General features: G+C 40.1%; 1 protein-coding gene across 1 annotated transcript in view; it reads left to right on the top strand.

The window, feature by feature from the left end:
- The first annotated feature begins 1546 nt into the window (after positions 1-1546).
- Positions 1547-22984, top strand: part of KCNB2 (potassium voltage-gated channel subfamily B member 2) — a 306079-nt gene continuing 284641 nt past the window's right edge. The window contains exons 1-2 of the mRNA XM_084621353.1: positions 1547-2232; positions 19392-20076. Of these exons, the coding sequence (XP_084477479.1) occupies positions 19498-20076 (579 nt within the window). The 5' untranslated portion in view covers positions 1547-2232; positions 19392-19497. The remainder of the gene's footprint in view (positions 2233-19391; positions 20077-22984) is intronic.

Here is a 22984-nt window from a genome sequence, read left to right as displayed (position 1 = left end):
CCCTCTTTGGATGAGAGGTGGCTCTGAAGAGCCATAGGTGGAATGGGAGAGGAGGTATTCTGCACCAGAAAGATTGGATGTCTCCTCTGTTCCTCCCCAGTTGATGAGAGCCTCATGTTGTACCTTCCCTCACCCCTGGGTTTGGATGATGGTGGACCCCAGGTTGGTGAGAGATGTCTTGTTCTTTTTCCTCTCTTCAGCAGACGAAGGTTCCCCAATGGGAAAGGAGGAATTCTTTGACTTCCAGCCCTCATTTGTGGCAGAGCAGAGGAAGGTGTATATGCATGCAAAAGTCCTGACTAGGCAAAGGAAACAAGTAAAGGAAAGGTCTTGTCTACCTGGAGAAATTGACCAGGATAACTATCATGGAATAACTATACCATTACAGCTATGCTGCTTAATTCCCTCCAGTGGATGCTATTCCAGAATAATCACTCTCCAGAATAAAAATTAACCTTATTGTAATAACTACTCTGCCTTGAGTGGAATAAAGTCAATCTTATTCTGGAATAGCGTCCATACAGGGGAGTTACTTTGGCGTAACTATAATGGTGAAATTATTTGTGATAGCTATGCTGCTCAGTTTCCCTATGTAGACATGTAGACCCTTACAGCATGTGTGTGCGTGAGGTATACTCCCTCTACTGCAAAGAACCAAATATTAAAAGCAGCTGAAAACACAATCCAGTTCTATAGAACACTTGCAGGCTTTGAAATCACTAACCATCTCACCCTAAACTGAGTATGTTCAAGACACTAGTTCAAAACACATAAGCACTAGGAACAACAGATCAAAAATAGCAACATGCTAGACTTCCACAGATCCCTTCAGAGAACCTCCATAGTAGCAAATTACAGTACTGCACAACAGTGAAATGTGCAAAACCAGGGCAGACTCTTACCCCTCACAGAATTAGAGGTGGCAAGTGGAAACAGGAAGTACGGGGCAAACCTCCAGAGGAACAGTTAAGCAACCAAGGGGAGAGAGGGGAGACTGAAACGGAGAATCACTTTCTAATCCAATATCCAAAATATAAGGGAACATCAGAGAGATTTCCTCAAATGATCAGGAACAAGACTGCGTTATAAGGCAATTACGAAAAACTGCATAAACCCAGGGCGGAGGAAAGAGGCAGCAAAAATAACAGCACCCTAACAGCCTGCTACACAATCAAAACTTGCCAATAATGGCAAAGGGGAGAAGGGATGAGACTTCCTCTGTGTAGAGGCACACTGTGTTGCACCATCTCATAGACATTTAAGGTTTCCCCACCTTTCACGTTAGCGACACCTTGTTTAGGTTGTCATGCCAATAGAGCGTGTTAGTCTCTGAATTTGTTAGTGTGTGATTGTGTTACCTCCCTGGGAAGAGGAATGTGTGTATGTAGGGAGGGAAAGCGAGTGTGTGTGTTTGGAGAGGTGTGTGTCCACACCCTGACTGGGAGGAGGAAGGCGTGTGTGTGTACACCCTGGCTGCCTGGTGGGAGGGTGTATGCATGTGTCCCTTGGTTGAAGAAGGGAGCTCGCTGCAGTGTGCCCACCCAGGCGAAGTGGAGTGAGTGAGGCTGTGTCCATGTGTTATGGCTGGGGGAAGGCTGTGTGACCGCGCGTTTCTGCTCCGGGTGTGTGTATGCGTGCACCCTAGCTAGGAGCAGAGAGGGTGTGCATGGGTGTACACCCTGGCTAAGGGGAATGGAGCTCCTCAAGTGTGAAGTCCGTGTCTGTGCACACAGTGTGTGCCTGCGTGTGCCTCTGATTGTCTCCACAGCTCACTCCATGCTGTGCCGAGCTCCCGGCCCGCTGCTGTTCCCTTTGCACAGCGCACACATCCGCAGACACACACCAACACCCACTACCACCAGCAGCCACCACATCACATGCAGTCGGAGGGAGATTACACTGGGGCGAGAGGAGCTTTTCCTTTTTTTCTCAGCCTGCAATCCTAGCCGCTCGCTGCACTGATTTTTTTGGAGGATGGCTTTCCTTTTTTTTGTCCTCCCTCAGCCCCCTCCGCCCCGGGGGGATGGTGATTTGGAGGAGTCAGGAATACAGAGCAAATAATCAGCATCAGAAAAGAAGCCACCAAAACAAACCTCTCCCCTCTGCGCGGGGTTGTCAACAGAGCACTTGCACAGGAAATCGGAGACCGGCCCCTGGAAGAAAGAGGGAATCCCTGAGCCTTTTGTGGTTCTCCAGCCCGTGTTTATGCTGAACGTGGTGTGTTTGAATAAGGTAAGCGGAGGGGCATTGCTCGTCGACTGTGGAGTCTTTCCTAAGAATGAATCCCCACTGCTTCTTACGCTGATATTAGTTGCAAAGAAGATGGAAACTGCCATATGGCTCCAACTGGACTTACAGTGCCCAGATCTGACTTAAGATATTATTTATAAGTAAGGTAGCTGGGAGCTTTCTCCTTGAATGCACACGCAAAAGTGCAACATTCAGAAATGCTTCTGGAGGAGCTGTAAAGCGATGCTGTTTCCAGGCACAGAACTGTTTTTAGACAGGATGCCTGGTAGGTTCAGTTTTTCATAAATATGATCCCCCCGTTGTGGATGGGGTTGAAAGATTTTCATGTAGCATACACACGAAAAATTGTGATTTCTATTTTTATTCCTTCAAAGCTCTTAGAGGAAGAATAACATTCTGTAGTATTCTACCTCCTGCCTTTGATGAAATATAAAGATAAATGCTCACCACTTTTTCTGGTGCACTATACTGCTGGTGGGGACCTGATGAAATAAAACCTTACATCTCTCAAAAGATATCAGTTATTGTACTTTGCCAATGTACCTAGTGACTTAAAGATCTTCCTTATCAAAGTAGTGAAACTATTCAACATACCCATACCGCTATAGTATGCAGCATACTGTAATTTTATATACAATACTGTGTTTAGAAATGTGTGTATTTATAAATGTGGGTATGCTGCATGTTTATACATAATCCACTCCATATATTTTATTGATTTATAGCAATATTTAAATGCATGAGTACATAAAGCTATGTTTATATCCTGTGTATGTACTGTCCATATTTATAGTAGCTCTTGGACTTCATTCAAGTCAAGTTGCATAATGATTAAGATATAAATAAATGGTATATTTACTGTTTCTGGGACATTTTAACTCATTACTGATGAGACTAACTCCAGTTCCCACATTAGTGCTAAAATCACATTTCATTTTTCTATATATAAAGGGTGTGTTAATACTGTCAGGTGTAAGAGATGTCTCTTAGCAAATAAATAGTCATCAAGACCTTGTGACTAAGAGGACACCTAAGAGAGAGATTTCAGTCAATAATCCTTTCCTTTAGTACTGAAGAGCTGCCAGGGTCGGTTTAGATGAGGAAGAATAGCAGCAAAGCTGGACAGGCTTGGGGAGTGGAAACCTGCTTGGTGAGGAAGCTTTGCTTTAAAACCACAGAGTTCTCCAAGTTTACCCAAGTGGTGTGTTTGAAGGATGCTTCAACCAGTTCAGTGGAGAAATAGAATCAAGCACTTGAGGCTGAGCAGGAGCTGACAAAAACTACACATCAAATCAAGAAGTAGGGCCTGATTCTACTTCCATCTGAAGGGAGTTTTGCCAGAGACTTTAGTGGCAGTAGGATCACTCAATTATTGGTGGCTGTGAGATTTGTTGGCTGTATGATCATCTTCTATTTGGTATTAACGGTCTGGTGATCTTTGTCAGAAAGGTAAGGTGCAGTGGAAAAAAGTTCGTACACAATTTGTATTGCCCAGTCCTCCCTGGCCTTTCAGACATTTACACACCCAGTCCCCTTTCCCAGTTTCTCCTGTATTTTCTGCTGCCCCACCTTGTTTTTAAAGGATACCTCGACATGCTGTTTTCAAAACAGTGTATGCTCAAACTACACTGCCCTCCTCCTTTCTCTATCAGACACTCTCACTGATGTGCTGCACTGGCCTCAAGTTAGCCTCAGTCATAAGTATACACACACTAAAAATGAAAATGTCTTCAGGATCAAGATCAGGAGGAAACGATGTTCCAAATGAAACTTTATTTTGTTCTGATCATTTCTACTGGATTCAGCATTTTGAAATTTCCTGTTGGCTTGATGGTGCAATTTCCTATGCATTTATTTATGGTCACACTTTTTTTTTTTTTTGGCAAATTTACTTGGCACACATCTGGCTTGCCATTCAGGGACAAGCTAAGGAGAAAAAGAGCAGGAGAGGTAAAAGCATAGAGGAACTTCCTTGCCAGAGTTTGGAACTCAACAGTGCTTAATTTGTCATGAAAGAGATGCTGGGGCTCAAGAATGATTTACTCTCATAATTGATGTGACAAGCCCAGAGGTGCCGGGGCTATGAACTCCCAAACCTAGAGTTGCTGGTGCTGAGTCCCAGCAAGTCCTCGCACAAATTAAGCACTGAAACTCAACCAAATAGTTTGCAGATGGTGTTCCTGTTACTTTTCAAAAGAAAATCTCAATTTTCCAAGTTCCTTGAGCTCCATGTTAGTACATGTGCAAATAACATCTTATTCTTGGGGCACTAATTATTTTTAAAGCTATGTATCTGAGGGCATCCCATCCAATATTCTAGTTCGTATTTTGTTCTTTTAGAAACTATATACTGGAGAGGGCTATATAGTCTCAGTTCTGCATGATTCATATGAAAACAGTCAGCTACATTAATGACATTTTGAAAAGTGCTTAGTGATTTTAGGGGGGGTCCCACTTGAGACACCTTTAAAGGGGCTTGATTTTTAGGAAGTGCAGATATCCTCAAGAATCTGGAAATAGAATGAGTTATCTCAAGTTAGGGACCCAAACTCTGAGGCACTTAAAAATCACTGGTTTTGTGTAAAAGTTGGCCAGACAGTACACATACCTCAATTAAAAGTATGAATTTTTAAACTTTTATGGGTCATTTTTATCAAAGAATTCTGTTTTTGCTTTATAAACTTTTATCTAGCAACAATATGCATATGGTTCTTAAGAATTATGGGTGATGTCTATCTAGTGGATTCTTTGTATGCTTATAATACTTCACTAGGACATATTTTTGGCAACAAGGCTTTCTATTTTGTAGACATCTGAACATGACCAACTCAGACAAACTTTACAAATGAACTGTTTTTACCCTCTATATCTGCAGTATTATCGTTTTTACCAGAATATTGGCATCATGAGAGAAAATGTATGGTTTCTTATAGGAAACTGTCATTTTTCTTTCTAGTTCATGGCTTGGATGATGGTACTGGAAACTTTATTTATTGGATTTTTCACTCAATATGTGGAATGTCTTTTACCTATCATGCTATTGTAGGTAGAAACCAATGTCCACTTTCTGACTGCAACTTTTATCAATAAATCAATATAACCCTTTAATCACGTAACCAAAGCTTTTTTTATGTCTAGAGGAGTTTCTCCCTCCCACCCTAAAAATAGTGGATGTACCATTGCTTGGGAAATTCAAAACTATGCTGGACAAAATTCACGCAATTTTACAATAGAAAACAAACCTGGTTTGACTGAAAGGTAGATGACCAAAGAAGTCTGTCTCTAAGGCCATGATTCTACAACAGCATGGAAAGAATCTGTTTTGTGGTGTTTTTTTGTTCATTGCACCTTTTCAGATAGCATCTCTTTTACTGTCTGCTGTAGCAAACAGACTTTTATTTTATCTTGCAATTTAGCATGACAATTAATTTTTACTCAGATTTAATTTAAAAATTATTAAAATAAAATAGCTAAATTGAACAAGAAGATTTTCATTTAATAGAAATTTGTCATTGTCTTCTCCTCTAGTTTGATTTTATGTTAGAATATAAACCTAATTTCATGACCACATAAACCCTAGGTATTATATGCATCAGTCAGAATATCTAAAATTTGTTAAGATTATAATGGCCATATTTCCCTTTATGGGTAGAGAGACTAGGAAGGCCATTCTATTTTCTAGTGACATTGAACTTGAGAACTACTTGTATGAACTATAGTCTAAGTGCAAGTGACACACACATTTGTGAACTTGCAACTGCCAGCCATGCAAAATTATTGTAAACTGAGGACTTGTGGTTGTTACCTTAAACTACAAGCAATAAAAATAGGGTAATTTTGAACTATATTTACTACATGAGTATTATTTTGAAAACTCAAAATAATTCTTACTCATTTATGATGACCACACCCAAGAACAGCCTGCAAACACTAATGGAAAAGGCTTGGTGGCATAAAAGCTTGGGGGTTTTTTAATGAAGAAAATCTACTCTTAACCATAATGACAGGTAAAACAGAGTGTTTGTCTGGTTTCCATATGGCCCCATTCATCCTTTCACAGACCCCGAGGAGCCGTCAATGAAATTACATGGACAAAAGTGAGGAGAATAAGGACCAATATATTTTCAGATACACTGGTGAGATGCATGAAGAATATATTTCAGGCAGGGCATAATGTAGTGACCGCCAGCAGTATCCAGCAGCCATAGTTCTAGTTCCCATAATATAGTGAAAGCAAGACCTTGGTATATTGTGACATTGCAGTAGTTTATGCATGCTGCCTCTGTACTGTGTGTTAGTTCCTTAAGAAATAAATAATTAAGAAATAAAATGTCCGCTTTTTAGGTAAGATAATGTGGCCAGGAAATAGAAAGTAAAGCTGTAATGAAAATTAATAGTGCAAACTCCTAAAATGCGACATCTGTTGACTACACCAAGGATGAGTTTATCCCATTGATTACATAACAAGTTAACAAATAGAGATCAATTACTATCATTCTATTTCTAGGCAATAAAATACAAAATAAACTTGCCTGGGAGTTTTAATAAGAAGCATCTCAAAACAATTCATAGCATTTTTTAATTAAGAAGTAGCTTATTAAATATGAACCTGTTAGAAAATAGCCTTATTTTCAATTTGCAAAGAAAGTGTTGATGAAGAAACTAACAGATGCAGCAGCAGCAAAAAATGAGACAATAGGTTGGTTCTACAGAGAATTCAGTTACGCATTTTGATTTTTAAAACTTGGGTCATCAGTGAGTTTGATGGCCGTAATCTAACTGGATGAATTCCCACATCATGAACCTTCTTGTCTGTTATCATATACTTAATATGGATGCAAAGATAGCTGATGCAAGGATACCAGTGTTATAGAGAGATGCTAGGACATCGTGAGCAGAAAATGTACCCAACCTGCAGTCATTTTGCTACAGCTAGAACAATTGCACTGATGTTTCAAAGCAGACTTAAAACAGAGAACTGCAATGATTGGCCTTGAAATTACAAATGCATGAGTGACAATGTCTAACGTGTTCATTGAATGGTTGCCAAGGTTAATAGCCCAAAAAAATTATTTACCTTGACAGTGGTGTCAACTTCCAGATTATTTCCATCTAGCTCTTTCCCCACACTGATCATTGCTGATGCTAATTGCATAGTCTTGTGCTAAAATTGTATTCTGGCCAAAATTGTCAAGCCTGGGTGCCTAAAGTTAGGGCTGCAAATTCACATTTAAGTGAATGCTTAAATGCCAGGTTTGCAGAGATGCTGACTGCCACTGAAGTAAATGGGAGGTGTGGATGTACAGCACTTCTGTAAATTGGGCCATTATTATTCAGTAGGCCTAGATATGAATTTATATGCTTAACTTTAGTGATCCAGGTTTTAAAATGTTGACCTCTCTATACAGGACTTCATTTAAGGGGGCTTCAAAGTTTTATTAAATGTTTTGGTTTGATACATAGAAAGTGTTTTAGTGCATTAACTCATTTACCATGCCAACCTTAAAAGGACTTTCCTTTTAACATGTATTTATTTCAAAATGCCTTATACCATTGATATTGCATAGGGCTGTGCATATATGTCCATATTTGTTTAGGATTCCTAGGCCAACTTTTAGATCTCAATATGAATAATTCAGATATCAGCTTTCCACAAGCCTGATACCTGCCTTTCCAAAACTCATGCAAGGCCCAGTTCTGGTAGGACTTAGTAAAATACAAAACAAATGTAAAAACTCCCCACGTTAGACTACAGTTCCCAGGAAGAAGTGCTCTCCTGCCAGCTACCAAAGCCAATGGTATCCTGGATGCAGCACAGCTGAAGAAGGCAAGGGAAGATCTTGGGCAGTTAGCAGAATACTATGGACATCTTGTAGGCCCACTTTTTTGAGGGTATCCACCAGAGAATTTGGGACATCTGGAAGTTCAAGGTGTTGGCTGTTCCAGATTCAAGCTAGGGCATGGAAAGCCTCTGCTGATATTTGTTTATTTAATTTTTAGTGATAAAGGCTTTCCCATGATGAGACTTTGCTGCTAAGGCTTTGTGTAGATTTCTAACTATGTACAAAGGCACTAGTTAAAACTGAGGCACATAGATATTAATTGACTTGCCCAGGGAAGTCTTTGGCAGAGCCATAAATTGAACCCTGATCTCTTAAGTCCCAGATTGGTTCCTTACAAACAAGACCATCTTTCCTCTGAATTTCAATTTACTGTTATTTTTTGGATGCTCTGATTCAATGGTTAATTCCATCAATAAATTCAAGTTCTGATTTCAGATTCTGATAAGTGACTTGGATTCATGGTTATGCTTTTAGATTTGCTTTTATTTAAAGATTAATACAAATCAAATAATAATACTAATCAGCTTTAATAATCTGCTTCCATTAATTTAAATAAATAATCTCCCAGAAAAATGCTTCGTTCCTTATTTTTTCACTTTGTTGGTGGCAGCGATAATTGTTATCAAGCACGGAAGAGGGAGATTCATGAAGACAGTGTTTTCAAAAGGGTGCCGCTGTTTTGGGCCTACCAATCTTGACAGCATCTCATGGAAGGAATGTGCTGAATTAAAAATATCTCCCAGTTTCCATGTGTTGACATTATGAAAACCCCAGTCAAACAGTAAATACAAAAATGGGATCTAATTTATTATTAATACTAATCAGAGTTTTCTTACAGTATGGCTCCGAGGCTTCACCCAAAATCAAGGCCCTGTAGTGTAGCTGCAGTACAAATATATACTAAGATGCAGTCCCTACTCTGAGGATATCAAATATTCAGTTCTGGATCTATGAAACTAAAAAAATTGCCCACAATTCAACTCTGTGTTCCCTGTGACAATTGACTCACACCAAGATTTCCAGAGAAGGATGAATATGCAGTAAAAGACACGTTTTCAGCTAGTCTATAGTAAGTCAGCCCTTAACAACAGAACGCAAAAGTGAATAGAAAAATGGAGACGCTGTGGAGAGTTAGGCCCAAAACAAAACCTTGTGAGACATGCTAACATACTGTGTTAGATTAGATGAAATGGAAATGTATTTTATAAAACGAGCAGGAATACGTTGGAATTGATTTTGCTAGGATCAGGTAGCCAGCTAGTTGTCAAAAGCACAAACGATGAAGTATTAATAATGAGGAATGACAGGCCCAGAGTTAGCCTGCAATAAAATATCATTGTACATCTTTGCAAGGCTTGACTCAATGTTGTGACAGGGTCTGAAGCCAGGTTACGGTATATCAGATCAACTGGAAACCCAAAGATGGCACTAGAGTTGCTGTACCACAGCCTCGACCAGCATTTTTACTGCAGTGTAAGAAATGAGCCAGAGGCCTGAAAAATCCATAAAGAGCTGTGATAAAATATTTTCTGTATGTCTGTGTGTGTGTGTGTGTGAGAGAGAGAGAGAGAGAGAGAGAATGAATGGAGAGAGGAAAGGTAGGGATGAAGTAGTTTGCAGTATTTTTCAGTTGTGGCGGGTATCTGACGAGAAGACATAACATTTACAATCACTTTTATGGTAATAATTGAATATTCCGGGGAATCGAAAAACAACCCAAGTGGTTTAGTTTAGTGTCCAAGCTACAGTGAAGTGTCATCATATTGTCACACCAGGCACAGAAGCTAAGAATTGATAAAGTTTCTCCTATTTCACACAAAATTACAATGGAAGAGCTGAACTTGGAAAGATAAACTAGGCAAACAAAGCTCACGCTTATTTAAAGTTCTCCAGGTCAACTACACTTGAGCCTAGGGCTGATCTACCACTCTTTATTGGAGTTAAAATCCAATAAGTAATTACAAGTGCTATTGGGGGTTCAGAAAACTTAAATAAGCCAAAACATTCAAGCACTTGTAGTTACCAGGTTTTGTGAACATTCTACCAATTGCCTCTTTTGTTGTCTTCAGGCTGCTTAACTACCTAATTCTTTCCAGTCTGGTTTGTCTGTCTGAGGCTTAAAAAAAAAAGAAAATTTAAGTGCTACTCATTGGGTAAGTTCAGCTCATCATCCATGCTCAACCTGAAGAGAACGAGGAACTTATCAAACTGACTTAGGTGCTTGGATAGGCTTGATTATAGAAGTTCCAAAGCCTTGTAAAGTGTTCCCTACAGTGTCAGCTGCATACAGTCATAAAACTGGTCTGCAAGATCTTGGACAACTGTTTTATTTTTCAAAACCAAGAAATATGTTTTAATAATTTAATAGATGTATGGAGTATCAAAGTTTAACTACTTTTCTTAAGTTTTCACATTTCTCTCTCTCTCTCTCTCTCTCTCTCTGTGTTTGTGCGAGTGTCTGTGTTTATGTATGGAGCTGGTGTCACTGACTTTAATTAAGGTTGCCCAATACTTTCCATTATCAGATCTTTCAGTTGCTTATAATTTTGTCAAACTTTAGCTGTTTGGGCTGGCATTTTCCATGCTGGGTGTGTGCCTCAGGTTGATTTCTTTCTTTCTTTCTTTCTTTCTTTCTTTCTTTCTTTCTTTCTTTCTTTCTTTCTTTCTTTCTTTCTTTCTTTCTTTCTTTCTTTCTTTCTTTCTTAAAGTTTCAGCTAAAAGAGTTCAGCAACTTCAGAGATGAAATTAGGGGGAAAAATACTATTTGCCCATGCTTTAAAAAAATAAAAAATCTTGCAAGCATTTCATTGAGAAGCTCATTGCACCTCCATGATTTGGACAAGGACCTTGAAATGTGTGTGTGGGGGGGGGGTGGAGGGTCAGCTTCATATCAGGGATTTGTCTTTTGCTGTCCCCATGAAACTGTTTCCCAAAATATCCCCAAAATATCTTAGTTCTATTCCTCTGAAGAATCTCAGTTTGCACACGCTCAGTAGAAGTTTGTTAGTTTGTACTAAACATGATCCATCCATGGGCTGAGCAGGTGTAAAAGGGTAGGGGGATGCTGAGGCAATATTATCTACAAGTTTATTACATTCCCCTTCTTTCTGTTCCTGTACTTAGAGGCCAGGTACAGAACTCTCTTTTCAGAGTTAAACCTCAGGGTTATTGTATGAAAATCTTTCCTGTTCCCACACTGCGACTGTGATAAACTGGGGCTCTGTCTGTACAACTTATTAGTTCTGATTGATATTGTGATGTTGTCATATGAAAAACTGCTGTATCGTGAACACCTGTGCAAATGTGGATCCACCATTGCTCACAGGTCTTGCAGTAGCTTTGCACCAGAAAGATACAAATAGAAGCTGTTTAGGACTTTAACAACGCTATCACAACTCAAACATCTGGGAACAAAAGAGTTAGCTGGATCCCTAGAAATCCAAAAGTTAGCTGAACCCCCCCTGAAAGGAGAGGAGAAGGTAGGTACAGTAGAAACTTACCAGGATAGAACAAAAGAGGAATGGGGTGTGGGAGGGGGGAGGAAGAGGAAATGTGGCACTAGAGAGAGAAAGGTGAGTGAGGGACTCCAGGAGGGAGAGGTCATCCAGCATGTAGCAGTCTCATGGGATAAGGGGACCTGCATGCTTTCCTGAGTCCAAATGGCCCCAAGGACTCTGGACAACCCAAGGGTCTTGGACCCCAGCCCAAAGAATGCCACGAGGCAGGGACATGCATTGAATGTTTATTGTCTTGTGTGATCTGTACTCTCCTGTGCTTTGTATGATCAAATAAATGTGGAGACTCTGAGAAAAGTGGCTCTCTGCGTTAACTGCTCCATAACTGTTGCATGCCCCTGAGAGTTACATTGTAACCCAGAAGCTTCATACCTTTTGGACAGAGTTCTGGGACAGGGGTGTGTTTAAGTAACTAGGGTATCTTGGGGATCAACACTGGTCCTGAAGGCCTAGGCCAGTTGGGCTGAGGAGAAAGGGTAACAGACTGAGAGTCAGTACCCAGGCAATGTTCCAGAGAGGCCAAAGGAGGAACCCATACGTCAGTCTGTTGAAGCTTCAGAAGCTTAGCACACCCCAGGGCATCAGAGTACAGAAGCTTGGATTCCCCTCATGGCCATCATAGTGAAAGGCCAAGAGGAGGTGCTTGCTAAGCTCTGTGACAGAGACAAAAAGTCAAAATCTCAAATTTTTGTGAACTGAACAAAGTCAGAACAGGTCAGTCAAAACATTTTGGTTTGATACTGACCTTTTACATTTTTTACTATAAATCACCTTAAATTTCAAAACAAAAATCTTGTTTTGACCCAAAACCAGAACTTTTTGTTTGAAAATTGTTGAAATGGGACATCTCTACAGTTTCAAAACACCTTTTTTCAAACAATTTTCAGAACTAGAAATTTGTTGAAACGACCCTTTTCCACAAACAGTTTTGGTTTTGACAAATTGGCCTTTTCCAATGAAAAAATGTTTTGTCAAAAAAATCCCAGCCTACTCTAGTTAATAGTTTCCAGTCCACCTCAAAGAGAGAGTACCATGCACTTTCTTAGTGAAACCACCTTTGAGTGGACATAGAAAGCAATGTAAGAAGTGTAAAACATTGTAAATACTATATGGAATATGAATAACTTTTCAACAAAAACCATTAAATAGTAAAATCTACTGTGTTTCTCATACAGACTTCCCCACTTTGTTGCTCTCACATATATTTAAATATATGGTTTCAACAAAACATTTTATACTTTTTAGCGCACACAGACACAAACACATTCCCATCTGATCTTTTTTCAGAGATGATTCATCAGTCTTTGTAGTGTGGCCTTCGTATGCAGTGTGTATTACCTGGACTTTTCACAGCTTGAGGAGAAAGTCAGCATCTCATTCAGAAGCCTTTCAGCAAACAAACAGTCTGAGGTCTCCACAGCTAGCAACGTTCCTGCCCTTGGGTTAATGGTTGATTGGTCCTCAGTTGCTGGTGAAACAGACGACCATAGTCTGTATCCAAAGTGGTACAGATATGGGGACCCAGCCCACACAGCTGACACATCTCTTGGTCCTGTGTGGACCACCTGCTGAACCCACAGGGCTGTCTGTCTTTAACTCATCTATTTATAACTTTTCCTCCATAAGCTCTGATTGGCTCAGCTTTCAACTAGTGACTGTGCATGGGACTTCAAGTCTCCTTTCCCACAACGAAACCTTCCATCACTGTTTCAGAAACAGCTACTGAGCATGTCTAGTAACTGCCACACCCTACTTCTGGATGTTTTGGGACCCTGTAGTTGAGTTGCTTTGCCCTGCACATGTGCAGAGTATTCCAACTAAAATCCATGTCTCCTCCACACTGTTTCTCTCCCTTTCTCTGGGCCAAACAAAGTCAAATGCTGCAGTATAAAGCATGTGGGTTACTCAAGACTTTCCCTGAATTGCTCCTTCTGGTAGCTGGGGACTGCTGTGGCACCAGAGCTGAGAGAAGGGAGATAGTCTCTCCTGAGTTCTCAGTGCTCTTCTTCCTGGTTTCCAAGCATCCTGTGGAAGAGGAAGCTGCTTGACTAGATTGCAGAGGAGTGAGAAATGGAAGGGAGGGTTTTCAGGAGCTAGAGAGAAGGTAGGAGAAGAGATGTGGGAGGCAGCTGGATGATACATAGGTGCAGAAAAGGGAGGGAGGGAGGAGCCAGACAGTAGTGGGATTGATAGGAGCAGAGGCAAATAGGGGCTAGGAGTAGAGGGGAGAGAGCTGGGCTAGGAGCTGGATAACAGTGGGAGACAGAGACAGGCTTGGGGCACAGAAGCAGAAGGAATATAACCAATAGACAACACTCCACTCCAGAAATTGGAATTGAACCCTGTGTTTCCTCCGCTGTTAGCGAACAGCTCTGAAACCCACTGCAATGTGCGTGTTTCTTTCCTCTCTAGTGGCTTTTCCACGTAGAGGATAATGGCCTACTATTGCTGCCACTTACTCTGTTAGAGATGTGCGATGTGGATATGGAGGACTGAACCCAGCTCTTGACCACCTTGGATCAGTATTGTTCCACATGATAGAAATTGTGTTAGTTGAGATTTGGTTTTTTTGTTCTTAAATTAGGAAAATATATCTAAAAATGGAACGTTCAGGATACAAAGTCAGGCACTTAAAAGTTAGGAAATGCCAGAATTAAGGTTGGCTGTGCACCCCACTAATTCATCCACCTTCTCCATAGGCAGATGATGACACAGCCTTCAATTACACAATCATATGCTGTTTTATGCACAGGCCTCCTGCCCCATTCAGACCAGCTCGGGGGGATGAACCAGGGTTGTGTAGTGAAGGAGACTGTTGTCTGTAGGAGTCCCATTTGATTTGTTGCAGAAGTTGGAAGGTGTGTATGGAATGAGTCAGGGGACTGCGAGAAGAGAATGGTGGTCTGATGGTTAAGGGAATTGATCTGGTCTCCAGAGGAATTGGATTGGTTTTGCTAGTGTTCCTATGTGAAGCTAGCCACTCATGACTGCAACTCAAGTTGATTGGAGCTGTGCTTTGAACATATAAAGTGCTAAATAGTGCTAAGTATTCCGAAAAACCAAGCTCTAATAATATGTCTACACTGCAAAAAAAATCCCCGGCAGCAATTCTCAAAGGCCTGGTCAGCTGACTCAGGCTTGCACAACGGTGCTAAATATAGCAGTGCAGATGTTCTGCTGGGGCTGGAGCCTGGGCTCTGAGACCCACTCCAACTTGAGTGGGTATAGCTATACTGCTATGTTTAGCCCTGTAGCACAAAATGTGTGAACCCAAGTTAATTGACCCAGGCTCTGAGACTCACTGCTGCAGGTTATTTTGTTTGTTTGTTGCAGGATAAATGTACCCTCAGTGTCTCAAGTTGAGCGCCCAAAGTTTTGACCTTAATCTCTCTGGGCCTCAGTTCCCCAAACGTAAAATGGGGTAATACCACACCTGCCCCTCACAGGGGTGTTGTGAAAATACATTCACTGATGTTTGTAAAGCACTTAGATACTATAGTGAAAGGACCACCGAAATGCCCATGGGGAAATTAATAATTTTATAGTTAGGACATGGTTTGAATGGTGTATATTAAAAAATGCCAGGGACCAAACACTGAATGAGATGAAAAGAAATATTAAATAACTGCCCATTCACTGAATGAGGCAGGGCTTCTTTGGGAACACCCCCACATCCCCCATCCTGATTATGGAATTAAAAGCTGCAAGGGGGCTGAATGAAAGCCTGCACAGGCATTGCCTAACTTTTGAGTGAGTTTGCAATCTTACCATTGTTTGAATGTAGTGAAGTTAGGGTTTTTTGATGTAATATGTGCACACACGTACATGCACACTATAAGGAAGAAAAATATATTCTATCGAAAGCTGCTTGTATTGTGTTTATTATTGTGTCTTTCTCTACTATTGCAATAGGCTGCTAAGGATGTAATCACACTTTTTACTCTCCGCCCCAAGAGCAGTGTGTTGTAATTACACCAACCTATAAGACTCAAACCAGTAAACTAAATGCTAAAGACAAATATTAAAATCCTTTTCAGGCTGTAAAATAATTTAAGCTTGCAATATCCAAAGAGTTTGGTTGGAGGTAGCCAAGTTTATTTAAAGCTATTTAAAGAATTGTAAAGATAACCCTGATTGTGCACTTCTGTTTCCTAACTTATGCTTAAAAATTTGTGGTTATTTTGTATGTGTTTTATTATGTGGGTTATAAGGTGAAAATGTTACTCTCTGGAAGTGAAGACTATTGATTACATCTGTGTGATACACAGAAAGAGATGCAAACACTCTCTTCTACCCTCTGTAAACAGTTTCACAGTAATAGAGATTTTTATAACGTTTTCTGAAAACAAAAAACAACAAAAAAGCATGAAGAGGCTTATATAACACAGGCTCCAAATACTTTTTAAACATTTTTTAAAAGCTGTTACTTGCATGCGTTGTGCAGCATGCAATGTACAGCAATATAAAGAACACAAATTAGAAACGATTCTTTGATTTTTGAAGAGGTTTTACTTTTCATCTTTTCACAACGCTGCACATTGTGACATGCTATTATGTGCAATAGCAATGCTTGAGTTTATTCTATAATGTATCGGACCCATTCTTCTGAACACTGAAGTTAACAGGACTTTTACCATTGACTTCACTGTGAGCAGAATCAAACCCATTGCTGCTATTTTAGAAATTCTTGATAAATAAATATTTCCTGAAACTTGGAGATTCAACCAGTAATCATGGTGTCATAATAAAAAATGTTTTGTTTTGTCAGCTTTGGCCCAATGCTAGTGGCAGTCTAATTTTGCATCATTTAACAATGCCATGGCACAGTTGTGATGCACAAATAGTGAAACAAATGTGGTTTTGCCTTTTGTTTTTTTAAAAAAGTAATTTTATCTCAAAAGCTAATAAGGGTATGGTTAGCCTAACCATATAAGTTGACTGACTGAATTCTAGTGAGTTTTACTTAAAGTTGCTAAAACTAGGAAGTACAGTTTAACACAAATAAAGGAAAGGAAAGGGCTACACAATTTTCCTAAGTTCTCTAGAATTTAATAGAGCTTAAACCAATGGACTTCTATAGAAATGACTCTAAAAACCAATTGATTGAATTTAATAAAGAATATCATAACCTCTCTAAGTCTTTTTTTAAATCTATAGCAGGGATAAAGTTTCCTGTTAAATTCTATAGGACTGTCTGAGAGACCTATACAGAAGTTAACATTGTCTGTTAAGTTCTAAAGGATTTTTTCATAAGGATTGAGACAGCTTTCTGTGAGGATAAATATTCATGTATGTTATTGCAGTTGGTAAATATCTATTTATCTCCATCTCTATGTTAAATATATGCATCCTTGCCCCCTGGACAAAACCTAAGTGAACAGGCCATGCACAGAGAATCTCTCCGGGGGGGTAGTTCAGTACAGAATCCTCTCTCAAGGTGAGGAGCACCCGGTAGCTACTGTTTGTCTGCTATGTGGAGACTTGCATGAATGGATTGTGTAGTTCTGAGTGCACAACTCTTACCCCTGTCAGTCCCAATATCCCGTTATGGTACTGTGCAGAGAGCCACCACAGGGTGCAGATTGCAGGGTGTAGAAGTCCCGCCCTATGCTGCATATCTGCAGCTGGTCCCCCATGCTGCACAATATTATCATGGCAGGTCTGCTACATTTAGGACTGCAGCGAGGTGGGTGAGGAGACAAGAGCTGGCCCAGTGGAAAAAAAGAGAGATGCACAGAGTGGAAACATCCAGCCTGAGGGCTTTGATTTGATATGACATTTATCTCCTCAAGTGAAGTTATCAGGTGTCTTTTTCATGAATGAAGGTAAATGTTATAGGCTTAAGCCCTTGTGTAAATAGGCACTGAGCAGCTTTGGGTTGCCTCCTCAGTGCATTTACTCTAGGAGATCAGGAGGGAGTTTCACTGTGCAGTGTGGAATGTGAAACGGCAGAATCCTTTTGACTTTTAAATGATTTCAGCTACTAAGATATTTGTTTTTGACAGTAAGTTCTACATTTAGAATAAAAATGTAATCTTGTGTGTCTTTTTATACATGCATACAAATATAAATACATGTTTTTATGAGGTGAAATATTAGCTGAAATGATGTAGACCCTTTCCTTTTCTTTCCCTGATGTTGCGTGGCATTGAAGGCAGGCAGTTCCAGTACATCACAGGATAGGGCCCAGACGTCTTGGAGTTCTTCCGCCTGCTGAAGGAAGAAAGGAAATCTTTAAAAAATATAAATTTGATAAAAATCTCTGGGGTTTTTTTAACTTTAGATTTTGTGTTTTAAACAGGATTAAAGACTTGTTCTTACTCACATTTGTAATTAAACTGAAGTTATTTAGAACATAAGAACAGCCATACTGGGTTAGACCAAAGGTCCATTTAGCCCAGCTTCTTGTCTTCCGACAGTGGCCAATGCCAGGTGCTTCAGAGGGAATGAACAGAACAGGTAATTATCGAGTGATCCATCCCGTCGCCCATTCCCTGCTTCTGGCAAACAGAGGCTAGGGACACCATCCCTGTCCAGTTCAGAAGGGTCAGGCCTCCGGTAGGAAGACAAGTTTGTTATCCAGTGATGGAAAACAAGGCTAGCTCTCATCTTCCCTATAAGAGGTCGGTCAGTCTATCTGTTATGTTCTTTTGCAGACCCTGTCTGTCTAGCCTTGGTTGTCGGTTTTATTTGCCCCTTGACTAGCCAGCATGTTATCTAAACACAGTGTCTGGTAAATGAGCAAGTGAACATAGGGAGAACTATTCTTTGTGGGAGACTTGTACCAGATTATGTGGGTACTACTTGTTTGATATTGGTATTTCCAACTGGGGCTGAAGGGCAGCTGCACTTGATGAAGGATTCTGCAGCATTAGGCAGTGAATGAAGATGAGCTTGAGGATTATCAGAAACCTGAAGATGCTGTAATTCATTGGGAATCATGTTCCTGCAGCCACTTAACAGGTAGGCAAAGTTAGAAGAGGAGGTCTCTGAGAGGATAGAGAGTGATATATATGCCTGCTCCTCCAATATGCAGCCAAAATATAATGTAAATGGCTAGAACAGAGTCATGGGATGATGTTCAAACATCTGTAAGCCAGTCAGTAGTTTCTAGCACTAGAAAACTTGACCGATTATAATGGCAATAGAGCTGAACTATTTTTAGTTACATGACAAACCTTCCTTGGTCAATGAGAAGAATCATGGCTATGAAGTAATGTAATAAATCAAATAATACCTAGAGCTGCACAGAGAAAGGTATTTCCATTTCATGGAGGATTTTGATATTTTGAAATTTTGGCTTTGTTCCAATTCAGAGCAAAACCCCAAAATGTCAAAATGCTCTGCAAAAGGGAATGGAGCCACGGAACCCAGAGGAGTCTGCCTGGCAGAATACCCCGGAGCTGTGGACCCTGGAAGCTGGGACTCTCCAGTGAGTGAGGTGAGCTAGCAGGAAACCAGGCAGAAACCCTCCATCAGAACCATCTTGGCAAACTATTTTGATTTTAGATGAATCGGCAAATTCTCACAAAAAATGTTTCACTGGAATTTTTCTGACTAGCTCTGATAATAGTCTTGGCATTCCCAACTATTGAAATTGGGGCATTGTTCCTACTACCACCACAAAAAAGAGCTTCCCTTCTCAGTGAGCAACATTACTGCGCTTGTCATTATATTCTGATGTGTACATGAGAGTGTAGAAAGGGAGGTATATAGTCACATAAGAAAAAAGCTGTGTGAATATGCGGTGTGTTGCAAGATTCCATTTATTTTTCTTTTCTAGCTCCAGGAATGGGGAGACCTGTCTAAAGAGGATCCTGCTCGAAAATTTGTATTCTCCAAGCTCATTCTCATAAAGACTTTGGCTTCACAGCTGCATCCGTTTCAGAATGGCAGAGAACGCTCCACCAGGGATGAACAGGAAGTCTTCAAAGTCTACCCTTTCCCTCCCACCAGAACCAGTGGAGATCATTAGGAGCAAAACTTGCTCAAGGAGAGTTAAAATAAATGTAGGCGGGCTCAATCATGAAGTTCTATGGAGGACTTTGGACAGACTCCCAAGGACTCGATTAGGAAAGCTCAGAGACTGCAATACTCATGATTCTCTGCTGGAAGTGTGTGATGACTATAACCTGAATGAGAATGAATATTTCTTTGATCGACACCCAGGGGCTTTCACCTCCATTTTGAATTTCTACAGGACAGGGAAGCTACACATGATGGAAGAAATGTGTGCTCTCTCTTTTGGCCAAGAGCTTGATTTCTGGGGGATTGATGAGATATATTTAGAATCTTGCTGCCAGGCAAGGTATCATCAGAAGAAAGAACAAATGAATGAGGAACTGAGGAGAGAGGCAGAGACAATGCGTGAGAGAGAAGGGGAAGAGTTTGATAATACTTGTTGCCCAGATAAAAGGAAGAAACTCTGGGACTTGCTAGAGAAACCCAACTCATCAGTGGCTGCAAAGGTAGGGTAAATGACATGCTTAACACCAAAGCACTAGAAAATTAAAAGTACATGACCTGTTTATCTGAAATGCATCAATAACTTTCACTAAAAATGTTTAATATAGAGAAAAACAAGGTTACATGTGATCATGTGAATACAACTGATTAAATGTCTACTCCAAAGCCCATTGAAATCAATGTAAAACCTCCCATTGACTTCAGGAAGCTTTAAATCAGGCTGAAGCACTATAAATATGAACTATAAACCTTCAGAGTTGTTGTATATAAACACAAATGCACACATGTAATAGTATACTGCATGTATGTCTGATCTTTCTCCACGAGTATAAGTATGAAACATTAGTAGATTCCTTGCTTATAAAATCATTTTATTTGATTATAAAGAAATGTTTTCTGCAACTTCAGAGTGTTCGTACTGTTTCCATTAGGGGCATTGTATAGGTTTAAAATGGCTGTCTCTCAATTCATCAGTTAGGGACATCTAATAAGTGGCATCAGCTTGACTGTCAGGAGAGTGGTACTAGCCCCCAGGAGGTTGCTTTTTATCTGGCAAATATCATAGCAATATTATCTCTGATAAAAAAACCTTTGAAACCCAGAATGAGTTCTATATGAATATACAGAATATGCAGAGATAAGGAATCAGATTGTTTCATTAGACTATGTCCCAATCCTGCTGGCTTTATCCAGGCAAAGTAGGCAAATGTACTCCTGATATCAAGGGGAAATTTACCTGTGTTAAGAAGGCAGGATTGGACTGGAAGGGCCAGATTCTGGTACTGTTACTTACAATAAAAAGCTCTTGAGGAGTCCCATTGACTTCAGTGGGACTATTCATGGCATAAGGTACTACTCAATATGAACAAGACCATCAAAATCTGGCCCTAAATTAATAGCACTTAAACTATACGCAGAGCTTTAGTACACACATATTGCTTAACTCTGGCTATGCTTTGCCCTCTCACTTGTGGGGTACTAGGGTGTCAGTCCTATATTAATAACTTTAAAATATGGAAGAGTTTATACAAATTTAAAGCATGGCAACATTTCCATGAATTGGTTAAAAATTATTTTGTAATAGGCATTTTAAAAAGCATATTATGTTTTGTTTTAATTTTTCACCACGGGCTGTATTATTGGGTTGAGCCTGGACAAAATTTTCTTTAAGGAGTCAAGGCATGGTGTATAAAGATTTGTAACTAGAGTAAACAGCTGGCAGTGAAAAACTAGGGTATTCTAAAGAATGTTTTAGAAAATACATGCAAATGGGTTTCCTACTTCTGAGAGTAGAGTATTCTGAGCCATATGTTCCTCTCCGTTAGGAGGAGCAGGGGGAAGCAGATGGGCATAAGCTGTACCAAAAAAGTCTTGAGGAAGCCATGTTACACAGTATGATCCAGTGGTATGGTATAGCGGCCATCAAGCTTCTTGCTGCACTTCTGTGATACAGCTGCTATGCAGCTTGCTGGACAGGCTGGAGTCAGTCCCTCAGTGCTGCATATATTCTTTGCAGCGCGGTTAAGTAAGCATGACCTCCCCCTAACCACCAGAAATATGAGTGCTCCTGTAGAGAGAAGAAAGAATGGCAGCACAGCAACATAGCGAGCATTGCTGGCAAGTGGTCGGGAACAAGAGAGAGAGAGTCAAAGCTCCGTAGAACCACACTACCTATGCACGTGATGACGGAGGCCTGTCGGGTTTGAACTCAGAGATCATTGGCTTACCTGTAGCTCCCTGGCCATGCCTGTTGCCAGAATAATTTTATACTGCTACAGTTTTGAGAGGGGAAAGGGCATGGATGTTTTCTTGTAGGTTCTCCTCTGTTTTCTCATGTCAGAAAGGAGTCTATGGCCCATAGTACTTAATACCCATGAGTCATGCTACTGCCAAAATATACTGTAAACTAGAAAGCAAGACAATAATGCTGAGTAGATATGGTAAAAGTGAACCCCCAGGTCCTTTCTTTAGTCTATTAGAATTGTTTTGTTTGGTTTTGTTCTTGATCGTTCTTTTGCTTGGTGGTTAATTGTGTGTACACAGAGGATGTGGGATTTTTCATCAGTACTCTGCATTAGTCTAATTCTGCTCCCATTGAATTCAATAGCAAAACCCTCATTGGCATACATGAGTGGGAACAGCATTAGGCAAATGCTGAGCACTTCTGAAAACCCTGAACAAAGTGTTTATTGACGCCGTACTTTACCACTGGTTTGGCCTATTTTGAAGGGCCTGGCAATATATTTGATTTAGGTAAAAAGTGGTACCCACAGTATTAATACCCAATCCAGGCGAGTTTTGAAAATCAAGGTGATTTATTGTTTTTACCTACTAGGGCTCATATTTGTTTATTTTTCACCTCTTGATTTCCCCCTCATCTGGCTGAACATGACTCACAGAACATACAGTTTTATTCTATTTTGCTGCAATGGAACGCATAATGTGCTTGTCTGTATGCTGCTGTGTGAAGCCTATTTGCCTAATTTAAATTGCCTTCTATATGACTTATTGCCCATTTTATGTGATTCTTAGTTGGTAGCTTGAACTAAAGCATATTATACAGTTGGAGTTTCCTTTCAACTGTCCTCAGCTAGTAAATACATTATATGTAAATATTCAGTGGGCCAAAATCTGATCAATTACTCCCATGGAAGTTGTGGTTGAATAATGTAAACGAGAGAGAAATTGTCCCAATGGGCCTAGCCCAGGGGTTCCCAAACTTGGTTCACCATTTGTAAATTATATATATATATATATTATTTATATTTATAAATATATTAAAAAGTGTTTTTAATTTATAAGGGGAGGGGGTCGCACTCAGAAGCTTACTATGTGAAAGGGGTCACCAGTACAAAAGTTTGAGAGCCACTGGTTTATAGTAATAGACTCAAGGAGCTCAGTTTATTTAGT

This window comes from Lepidochelys olivacea (assembly GCF_965140295.1).
Source record: "Lepidochelys olivacea isolate rLepOli2 genome assembly, chromosome: 2".
Taxonomy (NCBI): Eukaryota; Metazoa; Chordata; order Testudines; family Cheloniidae; genus Lepidochelys; species Lepidochelys olivacea.
The sequence above is the reverse complement of the archived record's forward strand: the minus strand, read 5'-3'. Positions and strand labels throughout refer to the sequence as shown.